The 15,322-nt window shown below is 48.9% G+C and overlaps 1 protein-coding gene across 1 annotated transcript in view; it reads right to left on the bottom strand.

Annotated features, from left to right (window-relative positions):
- The window catches only part of Afap1 (actin filament associated protein 1), a 116,408-nt gene that overhangs the window by 53,110 nt on the left and 47,976 nt on the right, over positions 1-15,322 (bottom strand). Inside the window, exons 4-6 of the mRNA XM_041636568.1 lie at positions 11,189-11,297; positions 6,616-6,827; positions 3,955-4,134 (exon numbers count right to left, since the gene is read on the bottom strand). Of these exons, the coding sequence (XP_041492502.1) occupies positions 3,955-4,134; positions 6,616-6,827; positions 11,189-11,297 (501 nt within the window). The remainder of the gene's footprint in view (positions 1-3,954; positions 4,135-6,615; positions 6,828-11,188; positions 11,298-15,322) is intronic.

The raw sequence follows: 15,322 nt of genomic DNA, 5'->3' as shown, positions 1-15,322 counted from the left end.
CAGGATCCCACAGTGGACGAGAAGTTACTGTGGTCCTTTGACCTTCAGCATGCACACCACAGCACGTGCGCGCGCGCACACACACACACACACACACACAAATAATAATAACAATAATAATAATGGTTCTGATAAGGAGCTGATCTAATGTTGGATCTGGAAGAAACTAGACTATCTTAGGATCTGCTAGGCTGGACAATTAAAATCCTATGACGGAAACCCCTTTGTTGCTTGACTTTCATTGTTTTATTGGCATATATTACTATTTATATGTAATAGATTTTTACCATAGTCACCTGTTGCCCTCTCTTCCCCTATCCGACGTCCCTTCTCTTTCTAACTAGCCCCTCTCCTTCCATATCTTTTTTTCTTGTGTCCTAATGAACATAATCAGGGTTAGCCACAGAAAGATGCACAGTAACTTACACAGGTACTGTCATGGTATCGGTGGTATCAGCGGTATCAGTGGTACCGCTGGAGAAGGCATCCCTTCTGCCCCAGGTAGCCATCAACTGCTTAGAGAGCCTCAGAAAACCAGCATGGCATCACACCCTCCCCACTGGCAGACCTCACCTAGAAATCCTCACGGAGAAGCAGGGCCTTGTGAGCCCCTCCACCCCCCTCTAGATCTTCCACTTCCCACCCCCTCTCTTCCACAATGTTCCCCAAATTTGAGGGGGTGATCCAGACACCCCATTGGAGCTGAGTGCTCCACAGTCATTTTGACTTCCATTTTGAGGACTTCTTAGGCTCTGGTACTGCAGAAATAATAGCACAAATGTTAAGGAGAGTAATCAATTCAAACTTTTCTGAAAACGATTATCTGCCTTGTATTATTTACTTCGCATGTAAGAAATGCACTAAAATTAAAATTCCTGCAATTAGCTTCCATTCATGAGTGGAGCTCTCACGCTATAATTAGTTAAGCGCCTCGGCTTGGAAGCAGCTCACGCGCAGGGAAGGAGAAGTCAAGGTTATCTCGGTCCATCAGCATCTTGGAAGCGCGCTGTTTCACTTCTCTGTTTGCCAGCTCCTCGAGGACTCAGAGTGACTGCATGTGCTGCACTCAGAAAGGAGCTCAGCAGGCTGAGTGTCTAAGGCTGCAGGGTCGAGGGTGAGTAAGGACCGTTCACAGTTCAGGATGGTCCTACCAAGCTTTCCATAGGGAACAGTGAGCACCAGCCATGACAGCCAGGAAAGAAACTCAGGGAAAGAAACAGTCACCAGAAGCTTCTCACTCCACAACTGCCCTTGCTCCTTCAGTGAACAGACAGGCTAAGACCACGGGAAAAGGAAAAAAAGACAAGGGTGAGATGTCGGTCACTCGGTCAAACCAGAAAGCCCAACGTCAGGCACCTGGATGGATCCCTGCAGAACAGGACAGCATGTGGCCTGAGACCCAACTTCTCCATTGTCAAATCAAACCACCAATAGTGGCCAGGAGATTCGGAGACCATGAGTGTCTGGGACAGTAAGTCTGAGGACCCAGATAAAGAAGCTGGGTGCAGCCTTGTGTGCTTTTCACGGCAGCGCTGTGGGGACAGTGAGATGGTTCCCCGAGGCTCGCTGATCAGCCAGGCTAACCTTCTCTGTGAGTTCTAGGCCACGCAAGTGGGGGGTCCTGTCTCAGAAAACCAAGATGGATGGTACCTGAGGAATGTCATCTGAGCTTGTCCTCTGGCTTTCAAATGCACACGTCTCATACATCGCTCACACTACACACACACACACACGCACACACGCACACACACGCACACACACACACGCACACACGCACACATGCACACACACACACACGCACACATGCACACAGAGGCAGCATGAGTCAATGAGATGGAGAACCCTCTGTAAACCCGGAAGGCTCCGAAGCTCCAGCAGCATGGTGAAGCTCTCAGTCTGGAGGCTACACAAACCCCCAGGAGAGATTCCTGAGCCTGAGGCTTGCAGGAGGGGAACATAGAAAAAAAAAAACTCTCCCCAACCGCCTGGGTGTCACAAATTTCAGGAAAGTCACAGTCACTGTTGACAGAGTGAAACAGGCCATCTCTGTGTGATTATCTGGGCAGCCAACCAAGCATCTTCATGGGTCTGGAATCTGTGTGCTCCTAGGAACCATGGGGAATCGAGGTTCGTGGTTCCCCAGATATGGTGTGTGTTCATCTTCATTGTCAATTGCCAGGTTTTAGAGTCACCTGAGACACAACTGTGGGCATGTGTTTGGAGATGTTTCCAGATGGATTAATGAAGAGAGAAGACTCACTCTAAATGTGGGTGGTACCATCCCATGGGCTGGAGGCCTCTGGCCAAATAAAAAGGGAAAAGTGAACTGAGCACAAGCAGACATCTCTGCTATACCACCAAGATGGACAACAATGTCAGCTGTGAGCAGAGGCAAGCCCTTCCTTCCTTAAGTCGCATTTGTCATGGTTTGTCACAGCAGTGAGGGAAAGGGGTCTTTAAATTGCATGTCAGAGGAACCATGGTCATAGATGTCCAAGCACATGTCACCTCCTTCCAACCCTGTCCTCACCACATGCCATGATGAACTAAAACCTTGGGAAGACAGACATGCCCAGCTTCTTCCTAATGGCACGAGGAGCAGCCGCCATTACAGAATCACTGCCCAGGGCCATGGAACGTGGAAACTCAAAGGGATCACGGAATTGTATTTACTTTAAAGGGGTGGTTTACGGTTATATGAGAAGTTCCCAATATTGCTGCTGTAAGTATTATTTCAAGATATTCTCTTCGCAAATACCATGACCAGTATGGGCATAGAACAGATACAATAGACAAGAGAACAAGTTCCAAGTTCCTGCAAGGCCAGAGTACGAGCTACCATGTCCATCTCCTTCAGAAGTAAAAACCAGACCAGCGTTTTAAGAGAAATTTAAAACTATAAAAGAGACTTTCCAAATTGAAAAAGAAACAGGTAGAAATCCCAGGGCTTAAAACTATGGACAATGCCCTAAGCTCCAACACAACACAGCCATGGTAGGAGGCACAGCATTTAAACTGCCATGAAGCTGTGGGGCAGAGCCCTCACGGGCTGGGTTAGTGCCATCAGTACAGCCCAAAAGAGGCTGCAGGTGGCCTCTCTCTTGAGGACAGAAAGAAGGTCTCATCAGAGGCCAAAGCCACAGCCACCTTGACTTACACTTTCGAGCCTCCAAAGCCCAGGAATAAACTACTGCTGTTTCAGGCCGCCCTACCTGGGGCATTTCAGCAGGGCAGCCTGAGCAGAATAAGACAGGTTCTGAGACCAAAATTATAACGCAGCAGCAGAGGGACCAGACAGATCAGAAACAAGGAAAGTAAACTGGACAAGACCAAGAAATAAGTCAGACCAAAAGAGAATGAGGGACATAAAGAAGCCAGAGAGTACAAAGAAGGTCCCTCATTTAAATGTCATTTCTGGGAATGGCAGATGAATCAAAGCAATACTAAAAACAACAGCAGCAGGACAGATGGACAGCCTCCTAGGATGGACAGCCTCCTGCAGGTGGGAGTCAGGAGAGTGAGATTCTACCAATGAGTTCACTATCAAAAAACAAAACAAGGAATAGCTCTGTTGTTAAAGGCTGAGACTCACAACCAAAACTTCAAACACAAAGATGGCTTATTGGGTAAAGACATTTACTACAAAGCCTGACAACTTAGGTTCAATCCCGGAGACCCACATGGGCAGAACAAAAAAACAGCTTTCACAAGTTGTCCTCTGCTCTCCGTATGCACGCCATGCCATGTGTGTGTGCATGTGTGTGTGTGCACACTCACCCTGTGTGTGTTCGTGTATGTGTACAAGATTAAAATGTAATTTATTTTTTTTTAAAAAAAAGGCAAAACTCCCAGGTGAATCTATCTGTGTTTTTAACTAATTATCTATCAAATGAACAAGAGCCCATGAAGAGGTCTGGAAGTAAAAGGGTCTCGGTGTCATGGCAGCTGGCCTACCTTCAGCCACTGCTCAGCCTGCTCCTTGCTCTGGACGGCGAGAACCAGTGGGTCGGTGCCTTGCTGGGTGATTTTCAGCTCATGCTTCTTCTTCTTGCTGTCTCTCGGAATATAGGTGATGCTGCAGCCTTGAAGCGGCAGCTCCATCTGGGGCTGCTGGTCCTTGGAACTTTTATAGCACTGCAGGGAACACAACAGACCAATTAATGCAATGAGGACACGCTACCAGAAACAATGATGAAAGTCAGCACAACCAAACCTGCAGTGCTGGCCAGGGTTCAGGAGGCAATGGGACAGAAGGATGACGCAGCAGCCAGCTGGCAGGTGTAACATGGACAATCCGCTGCCTACCCACTCCTCCTGCATCTGGCACACACAGGTGTGTGTTCATTCAGCTGAGGTCTATGAAGCATCTAGGCCATTACTGAGAAGACATTGATCTGGCCCGTGTTCTATATATTAAAGCATCTTCATAAAATCACACTTATTTTTATGTGAATATGAGATTATATATAAAAAGACTATTAGATCTATTGCAACTGCAGAGACCTACTATGGGCAGCTACTGCAATGACGAAGATGCTTAGAGCTGGAGCCATGGCTCAGCCCTGAAGAACTCACACTGCCCTTGTTGAGAACCTAAGCTTGGTTCCCAACATCAGTTGGCTCACAACCACCTGTTACTCTAGAACTGTCTAGAGATCCTGGAAGAGGCAAGCCCAGGCTTCCTCCAGACAAGACTCTTCCAGGGCTGCCACTAAGAGCCTGAGGAAGGGTGAACAGGCAAGACTCGGTTCAAGTGAATTGCATGGGGAGCCCACAGGCCCTGGAGCTGGAAGGCCATACTGGGTGTGCCCTGAGAGGCTGACCTTGACTCTCTCAGCACTAGATACTGGCAGGCCCTGGAGAAGAAGGGTGACTTGGTCTCAGAGTCCCCTCAATGGAGGCAGCTCTCCCAGGGCTATCCATCAGCTATGGAATGGGTGCTTCAGTCTTGGGCAACTGCCTGGGTGGGTGCAAATTTGTCTGGTGATGGAAATAAAGGCCTAGAGATGGAGTCGATAAGGTTGGTAGCAGAGGTTCTTGGGACAGGATGGTCACAGGAGGCCAGGCAGGATGCTCAAGGAAGAAAAAGCGAGCTTTCTCTCACCTGAATAGTAAAGTCATGGTTTATTTATGAAGGAAAATAACACACATACACACACACACACACACACACACCACCACCACCACCACCACCAACAACAACAACAACAACAACAACAACTTTAAGTCAAGTGTGGGAGTGCTTGCCTATAATCTATCTCATCGTTCAGGAGATGGAAGAGGGAGGACTGAGAGCTCAAGGCTAGCCCAGGCTACATAATGAGTTTGAGGTTGACCTGAACTACATAGCAAGACTCTGTCAAAACAAAGCCAAAATCAAATAAAAAGCCAAGTTTCATCTTGCATTTTATCTCGCATGGTGTCCTCATTTTCTATTTATTTCTTCGACAATTAAGCTGTAGAAGTTATAACCATCATGGGGCAGAGAGAGGATCTCAGAGGAGGTCAAATTGCAGAAAAAAAGCAGGGGAGGAGGAAAACAGCAAATGGGTGTGGGACAGGGACCAGGAACCTGGGCCCCAAAACGCTGACCCTGCATCAGCCCTGAGGCTGCCTACATGGGGAATGCAACTTCTCTTTCACATGAGAGCTGAATTCATTTGAAAATGTTTTATATAGCATGTCACCATCTTGCAGCTATTGCATCAGATTATAAATAAGGGCTGTGTTAATATTTTCATGCTTTAAAATCCCCAATGGCATCATTTTTGGCATATCCTATGTTTGGAAGAAATTCAGGCCACACATGTGGAAAAAATATGCACTTTGTTTTAAAAAGCTGAGCAAAAACATGAAGCACATACCCTGCCCTCAGAGCCTACGCAAGTAAGACACCCATAATTCACCATGGTCTCTGTTACAGTGTTATCTGCTCCACTAAATGTGCGGAAACAGAAACTCAGATTTTCTGCTTTAATGACTCACTTTTGAGCAATTGCTTCCTGAGATTAATTTGAAGACAAAAGGCAAAAACCGTGCAGTAAAGCCCCTGACCTAGTGACCAGTCATGGTTTCTAAAGGAAGGGGGGGAGGGGGGGGGGTTGCAGGAACGCAGTCTCCAAGGCTGCTCTTTCTTGGAGATCCCTAGGGGACAGCACGTGTGGCCAGAGTTCTGTGCCTTCCCCACCCTGCTTCTGGACTTACTCCACCTTCCTGTTTGCCTCAAAAACAAAACAAAAGGAAAAACTTCTTTTGGCTTTCCAAAAGAATGTCCTTTCCCTCTGCCTTCCCCTAGGCGCCTCCACAGGCTCCAGGCCTCTGCTGTGACCTGGCTGGGAGGAATTTACTGACTCACTACAAATGAGAAAGTCTATCTTGCAGCTTCTGGCAAGTCTCAACACTGCTCATTTCCACTGACACAAGCCACAGGCCCAGCGGGATGGGAAGGACTTGGGTGTGGGGCAACCATGAGCCCTCCCTGCAGAGGTGCCAGCCTGGCTGGGCTGGGCCCTGCCCCTGGTGCTTGCCTCCCCTGTGGTAGCATCTGCATGCACCAGCTGCCATCCTGTACTTCAGGAAGTACTGTCAATGGCACAGCCCCACTGGGCTCCTCACCAGCAGCTTGGTGTCCTTGATGACACAGAGTAGCTTGGTCCACTGGCCAAACCGTTTCTTGCGCAGCAGGAAGGCGCAGATCTTGGCGTCTTTAACCAGGTCCATAGAGGCCTCCTCCGAAGGCCACTGGTGCCTGGTTTTCTTCCCTTTTCCGTCTTCTTCCTCTTCATCATATGACTCATAGGAACTGCTCATGGCATCAGAGTCATAATCTATAGGAGAAAAGGGCAGAGGTGAGGGGCAGACCTCACAACTCACCTCACGTGGACACATTTCCAACGCCTGTGAACTCCAGTGAGACGAATTTTCTCCCTGAGAATGAAAACTCCAAGACCCGGACAGTGGAAACTTAAGAAAATGCTTCAAATGCAATCACTAAACATGGAGATTTATTTTTAAAATCTCTAGACTTTCACATAGACAGGATGATGTCATGCTGATGGCAGCATTAGCTACACTCTGCTTCGGGTGGCCACTCGGGAACCTTGTCCATATAGGGTCTCTACTCTTTATCTGGCCTGTATTAAATATGCCCCAAGTCTGCCTGCTGACACTTCTACCCACAGACCCAGAACACTCAGGATCCACCAGAGGGTCACCTTGGAGCTGGGGTGGGATTTGTCCCATCTTTCTGACAGCATGCCCTTCACACAAGGACACATCAGCTCAGATTACAGTTTCTCCACACACCTCCTGCTCTCTCTTCCCTTGGGCTCTCTGCATAGACCACAAGCCGCCCCCATCTCCTCTCTCTCTGCTGACATAACGTGTGCTCATGTACTAGTATGGAGCTCAAAGTTTCTCCCAGAGAACACTCCTTGATATCAAAGGCCACATCATGGGCTCAAGGGTGATTCTCTGGTACTCGTGTGCTGAGGTCTGCAGGCTAACATGGCTGCATATGGAGATAGGGTTTTGGGGTTATACTTAAGATAAAATCTATTACCAAGTGGCTACGATCATACATGTGGAGTCCTAATTCCATGGGAGTGGTGAGAGAGGAGGGCAAGGGAAAGAGGGAAGGGAGAAGCGAGAAAGACAGAAAGAGGGACACTATCAAGACAGGACTGAGGACACAGCCAGAAGGATCTGAGATAGATCACCTGTACGATAAACTAAGAATTTCAGCATCCCACCCTCCAGGGACTGAGGTGATCTGTGGCAGCAGCCTGAACAGGCCAATGTAACACCCGACATAACACCAACATAACCATGAGACCCTTGTGACACCGCACACAGCCTAGCAGACTCCTCACGGTGCACACAGTCAGCCGTCCAGGTCAGGCTGTGAGCCTGGGGAAGTGAGACCATCTTGTCGCATGTGACAGCTAGGTGCACAGTCAGAGGTTCAAGCGCACATGCAGATCCTTCAGAGGGACAGTCGCACACTCAGGCCTGAGGTAGGCTGGGGTAGAAGAGGCACACATACACATCACCTGGGGAGTGGTAGCAGGCCCGAGTGTAGGGAAGGGACTATAAAGAGGATGCGAGACCACATGGTCTGAGAAGTGCCAAGGATACAGAAAGGAGGGTTTCAGTTTGTACACACCAGGCACAGAGTGATAAACAGGCCAGCTACCCCTGCTACCCTCAGAGCAGCAGCCTTTCTCTTTCATCTCTCCCCTCCTACACACCAGCTCCCAATGTCTGCATCTGCCCAACACCCCCTCTTTACATGGTGGCCATGTAAAGGAACATATCAATCTTCATTTTTATTAAAATTAAGGAATTAAGCCTTGAACACCCTCCCCCATTTTTACATACAGTTCAATGGCCCAAAGCCTACAACTGTGTGGGCATTGTACAGCAGGGCAGAGACAGAACATGGTCTCTGTCCCCAGTATGATGGAGGAGAGAATACCGCCTAGAGAGGCCCATGCTGTCAGATACAGGGAACTAAGAGTCAGATATATCAGACATTGGGAGAACAAGATTGTCACCCAGCCCCTGGAGAAGCTCCTGGTAGTCAGCCAGAAGTCTGAGGAAAGTGCCAGAAGCAAATGCACCCTGGGAAACAGCACAGTTTCCAGAGCATGTGGCTACTTGGTGTTGGCAATGGTGTGGAAGCCCTTGAGCAGCACGGGGCCGGTGGCAGTGGGCAGGACTGTTAGTCTGTGCTGCAACCCACCCTAGGAGCGTCACAAAGACAATTTGCTTTAGGGCGGAGTGTTGGGTGAACATGGACATTTAAAAAGTTTTAAGCAATTATTCTGCTTATTTATTGTGGAGACCCATATGCCATGGTACACATGTGGAGGTCTGAATTGGGGAATTCATTCTCTCTTTCTGCCATGTGGGTCCTGGGGATCAAACTCAGGTCATCAGATTGGAGAGCAGGTACCCTCTGTCAACCTTTTTATACTCTTTTCAATAAGTAAGTATATAACAACGAAAGGAGTTTTAGAGATGAGCGTAGGAACATAGGGCGTCACAGCTTGAAGCAGAATCAAGAGGAGGTAGAGGCATAAGAGGTCACACAGTCTTGCATGGGCCAATCAAGACCAGCAGTGGACACGGCCAGGCTTCTAGTCAAGAAGAATCATTCTCACACGTGTTGAAGAGCATGGGGTTCTCAGGGTTCACCTCAATTCCTAGAGCACCAGAGCTCAGCAAACATGCAGAGAACAGACAGTGGGTACTAGGAGATAGGTAAGTCAGCTCTGAGTGAAAGCCGGCTGAGCTCACTTGCTCAACCTGGGGCAGCACAGGAGGAGGCGAGCAGGGCTTCCTCTTCCTGATGACCAGCCCACCAGACTGGCCCAGTAGACTTCCCCAGGACTGTTCCCCTGCTATGGCATGTATGGGGTCACTCCCTCAAGAACCTCTGTAAGGCCTTCCTAACACTCCTTCTCTAATGGAATCGCAGCAGACACAGGCTCAGCCACCTGCCTCCCAGTCCCTACTTTACAGGAAAAGCACAGCCCCTGTGCCTCCCTGCTGAGGCCACATCACAAGTCACTGGTAACACTGAGGTGAGACACTTGCTCAAAGGGACACAGGATGACTCTGGTCACTGCGGCTTCCCCTGGTTTGCGGGCTCTGCTGTTGCACTGTCTTCTTGTACTGGCATCACAAGTGTTTTGTCACAGCAACCTAGGAAGGGCTTCCCTACAGCACAGGCTACAGGCAGCTTCTCAGGGCAAAACTCCACAGGCCTCCAGGCAAAAGAACACTTTGTCTGTAGCATCCAAGGTGTGGAAGGCAGGGAGGTGGGGAAGGCTGGGAAATGCCCTCATAGAAGAAAGAAGTCCAAGACAGGAAAAACTTCCCTTTCATGTCTGGCAATAAACCTAGTATCATCACAGTGGATGCTCAGAATCACCTGAATACATTCTGTCAAATTTTTTTATTTTCTATTTATTTATTAATTGGTTGGCTGCTGTTGTTTTGTTTTGTTTTTGAGACAGGGTTTCTCTGTAATCTCCCTGGCTGTCCTGGAACTCACTGTAGAACAGGCTGGCCTTGAACTCACAGAGATCCACCTGCCTCTGCCTCCTGCGTGCTGGGATTAAAGGTGTGTAGGTCACCACACCCTGTACCAAGCACTTTTTTAAATAAAGGAGAAACTACAGCCTGTAAACTTCCAGGTGCCGGAGTCTACAGTAACCACCCTGCAGATCAGAGCAACCCTCTGGTTTCCAGGAGCGCCCAGTGGTCATGGTGTACACAGTGCAGGGGCAAGGTTCTGGGCTGGATGGAAAGGCACTTGTCCTCAGGCGGCACCCAGGCTGCTCTTGCGCTGGCTGCTTTCCCTTCCTGAGCCCCCAGCACTGTCACTGTCCGACATCTCAGTACATGCTGCTTTACTGAAACGTATCACCAAAGAAGAAAGGAAGAGAAAAGTGCCAAGTTTCTATGCAGCAGAGGCTTCAGGTAAGGTCACATGATTTCACAGGAAGACAGAAGAGGGGAGAAAACACGGCATGGCCTATTAATGCTCTGGAGACCTCACGACCCCAATCAGTAACCACTCTTTTTCCTACATAATCCATCTGTTCCCTGAGCACACACTGAGATGCTCCACCCAGCACCCTGCTGAGAGGGCACTAGTACCTGACACTCAGAGGAGAGGACAGCATTAGTAATGACACCTGAATTCCAGGGGTGTTAGAGAAGGTGCCAGTGTGCGTCTGGGTTTAAAATGAAGACTACTGAGGTCGGCATCAGGAGCCTGAGGACCATGACTTCAACAAAAATTGTCCAGTAAAACCTGCTCGATTCATCACAAAAGAAGAGCCTGCACCCAACAGGCAGCCTGGGAGAAACCTCGGCCTGCAGGGCTGTGCTTTGTGAGGACCAAAAGAGGCCAGGGTGGGGCACAAAGGAATGTGCCACAGAACCGCTTCTCTCCCAACCTCAGGGAACCTCGTCAGCCCACACCTGGCTCTGTGGCACAAGGCACCTCTGAGCCTGACTAACCACAAGCTATATTCATTGCCTTCCTTAGGTCCCAGATCTATCGCGCCCACATTTCTGTGGTGATGTTTAACCCTGTCTCCTCCACGCCCAGTGCCTTGGCTCACCACCACTCCTGTGAATGAAGGGACCACCCTGGCGGGTGGCTGCCACTCACTTGAGGTGATGTACTCTGGAGCTTTTCCAGGACTCAATGGCACGGCTTCCTCATAGTAACCCTCTGGCAGAGAGGACGTTGGTAATGGCGGAGGCCCGCTGTCAGGAGGCTGAGGGCGAAAGGAAAACCATGCTGGATTAGGATGGCTGCTGAAAGCGATCCAGTATCTCCTCTAGAGAGAAGTTCAAGGTCACCAGGACCTGCACCACTTTTTCTCCTCATGTCCATCCCCCAGCCTCACCCTGGCTGGTCACAGATCATTCAGCTTTCACCAGTACCTGAAGGGAGTCCCACCTTCACCAGGGCACATTTCACCTGACTACTACTGGCACACAGTAAGCCATCAGAAGCCTGCCCCCAAATCCATCTTGGCTGACTGACACTTGCCCTCTCCAGCTGAGACAGGATCTATGTATTCCTCTTCACCCTCATAATGCCTGCCAGACACTCCATGGCTGAGTGCCCCCACAGACAGCACCAAACACAGAGGAAGTGTGTGCCCATTCCCAGGGCTCCTCTCAGGTTGGGCAATGGGGCGAAAGCAGTGCGGGTCCTGAACCACTCCCCACCTGCCACTCTCTGGAGGCAGCGTCTGTTCTTTACTTAAACCATCCCATCAGAATTCCCTACGAGCTCTGGCTGTTCCACTATCCGCACCACAACTTTAGACCATCGAAGAGCTAGGAGTTCCTTAGCCCAAACCAGATCCTACCAGCCTGCAAGATGCACCCCAGATCCTCTCTTCCCAAACTTTCCCAGCCACTAATCCATGCCAGCCCCTTCTCTGCACATCCATGGGACACTGCTGATCCTCGCTCTTGTTGGTCCTTCTACCAAAAGAAAAAGACAGACGGAAAGAGGTCTGGTTGTCCAGGAACCATGCTCCCTGCCTGGCAATGCACTCCAGCTTGGCTGTTCACAGGTCCCAGAGGTCAGCCTGGACGGGAGCCCTGCAGGAATGCTACTGATTCGCCTCACGCTATGCGGACGCAGAGAGCAAGGCCCAGAATCTAAAGCATGCTGCTCAGAACCAGACTTGCTCCTGCCCTAGTTGGGTTTCCAGACACCCTGGCATCTGTTAAAGACCTTTTCTAACATTGCCCCTCCTCTGTGCAAAGCTGATTCACACTATCTATGTTCTGTGAACAATCAGGAAGTGGCAAGCTCCCTCCAGCTCGGACACCGCTCCACTGACATCATGGGCTTTGTTTTTATTCTTAGGTAAACCCTCCAGAATGTGACTCCATCACTTTCCACTAACTCTTAGTCTAAAAAATCCTTTGTGAGTGACTAATGGCTACTGCACACCCACCCTACCTCCTCCTCCTGCAGCTGGAGAGAGGAGTGATTCCCAGTTTGGCTAGCAGAATACTATTACCCAGCCACTTAGGCCTGTTCCCTGCAGAAACACCTCCAATCCCTCCTACCCCTACATTGCTCCCTGGGTGGTCACCATCCTGCCATCTACCTACAAGCTAAAGGGCCACCTTTGTAGGCCGCTATCACTCACTGGAGGGGATTACTTCAGAGCTGTCCCAGGGCCCATGCTGGCTCACCCAAAGTCTTCCTGTCCTCCCTAGGGGACTGACCTAAGAAGGGTCCTGACATGCTGTGCTTGGCATTGGGTGAAGCTAGACATTCAGCCTGGAATACTGCAGCTGCTTCGCGCATGAGAAGGCAGGGACTCCACCTTCCTCTGAGCGTGGTCAAACCAACTGCTCATACCCCGGACTGTCTCAAAGAGCTGAGACAAACTGATGTTGGTGTGCAAACAGGTCAGACCTCCCTTCAAGGAGTGTGAGTAGGAAGGAGGTGAGAAAGGCCGGTGTGTACTGGGTGGGGTTTGTGAACAGATGCAGACAAGCCATCGAGGTCACAGCCGTCAGAGACACACTTTAGATCTCACTGTCCCACCTCTAGAAACGCAACAGGAAGATCCTATGAGCCAGTGAGAAATAAAACGAGCTAAGAAGTTCAACAAACATTTCTGGAAAAATCTAAACAACCATCAAAGGAAGAATTCTGGCCAGTGAGATGGTCCAGCACATAAGCACACTTGGAAGGTGCCTTGGTTTGCTTCCTGTTGCATGATAAACACCATCGCCAAAAGCAGCTTAGGGAGAACAGAGCTTATTTCGTTTGAAGCCTACAGTTCATCATGAAGAGAGGACAGAGCAGGAACCTGGAGACAGGAACTGATGCAGAGGCCATGGAGGAATGCTAATTACTGGCTTGTTCCTCATGGCTTGCTCAGTTTGCTTCCTTAAACTTCCCAGGGCCACCTGTCCAGGGGTGGTACCATCTGCAGAGGGTTGGAAATCTTCAACATCAATCATCAATCAGGAAAAAGGCTTAAAGGCTTGCCTACAATCTGATCTTATGGAGGCATTTTCTCAATTGAGGTTCCCTTTCCCAGATGACCACAACTTATGTCAAGTTAACCTAAATAAATAAATAACAAACAAGACAACAACAAAAACCCTAACCAGTACACTGTGCAAGCCTCAAAAGCCAAGTATGATGCCGGAAGCCCCAGAGGAAGGAGAGGACTTGCCCTCTGACCACCCAAGCATTCTGTGGCACATTTACCACGTTCACACACAAACAATAATAATAGAGTATCTTTTCAGAAGGAACGATGCTTAGATGCACTTCCACACAACGCAGAGTGGCTAGGAGTCACTGAGCTGACAAACCCCATCAGCACTGATGAGTGGAAGAATATGGTGGCTCTGACCTCTTTCTAGATTTCTTGAGTGTTTCTCGTTAAGAAACACAAAGGCAGGTGGCTGCTCACCTAAAGTGCTAACACAAAGTTGCCTTTCTTACATGTGTCTGCATAGCTTACGTTTTTAATATAAATCTTAGCACTTTTGGCTATGTTTTTTCTGTCTTTTTTAAAATAAAATTTTTATTTGTTTATTTTATATCCTGGCTACAGTTTCCCCTCCCTCCTGTCCTCCCAGTGCCTTCCCCCCAGCACCACTCTGTTCCCACTCCGCAGTCCATTTCCCCTCTGCTTCTGTTTAGGAAAGGGCCATGAGAATTCAAGAACAATTGCAGTGGGTTTCTGATCCTACTGCACGTACTGGCTTTGTGGGAGCCTAGGCAGTTTGGATGCTCACCTTACGAGACCTGGATAGAGGTGGGCAGTCCTTGGGCTTCCCACAGGTCAGGGAACCCTGATTGCTCTTCGAGCAGATGAGGGAGGGGGAATTGATCGGGGGAGGGGGAGGGAAATGGGAAGCGGTTGTGGGGACGAGGCAGAAATCCTTAATAAATAAATAAATTTAAAAAAAAAAAATATATCAAAATCCACTTCAATGTAAAATATTTAAGATGAATAGTTTTTTATTAAAGTAGATTCATTAATGTAAAAAAAAAAAAAGGAAAGGGCCATGTTGGATATCAACAAAACATGGCATATTGAGTTGCAGTAAGACTAAGCACCTCCCCAAGTATTAAAACTGGGCAAGGTGACCTAGTATGAGGAGTAGGGTCCCGAAAGCCAGTAAAAGAGTCAGAGGTAGTTATTCCCACTGTTAGGAGTCCAAATTATTTTATTTTCAATTATGTGTGTGTGTAAACATACATGTACCTTTGTGTGTCATGAATGTCAGTGCCTGCAGAGGGCAGAAGAGGGCATGGGACTTTGGCGCTAGAATTAGTGGTAGATGTAAGCCCCTCAGTATTCACCATCCAGATGTTGAGCAGAGAAGGGTGGGGGAGGGAGGAACTGAACCATCACACTAGGGCTGCCATGACAATAATGGACTAAACCTCTGAGCTGTACATAAGCCCCGATTAAATATTCCCCTTTATAAGAGTTGTTATGGTCATGGTGCCTCTTCACAGCAACAGAAACCCTAAAAAAACGAGCCTATGGGGGGACATTCTCATCCAGATCACAGAACCCTGCTGACCCAGCGGTGTTGTGAGGAGCAGAAGCAAAAACAGATCATCACAGAACTGGCACAGGCAGCAGCCAGCACCAACACACATGGGGAATCCCTTTCCAGAGAAGTGCCTGCCCACCCAAACCTCTCAGCACTCGCAGCAAACCAAGCACAGCTAGTTAAAGAGCTGCACACCTCAGTGAGAAACAAATCCAAGAGCTGTCCAGAAAGCCCAGCT

Source organism: Microtus oregoni, unplaced genomic scaffold (assembly GCF_018167655.1).
Source record: "Microtus oregoni isolate MIOR12 unplaced genomic scaffold, Mior012 000049F_ref0000343, whole genome shotgun sequence".
NCBI classification, from domain to species: domain Eukaryota; kingdom Metazoa; phylum Chordata; class Mammalia; order Rodentia; family Cricetidae; genus Microtus; species Microtus oregoni.
This window is presented reverse-complemented; position numbering and strand designations above follow the sequence as displayed.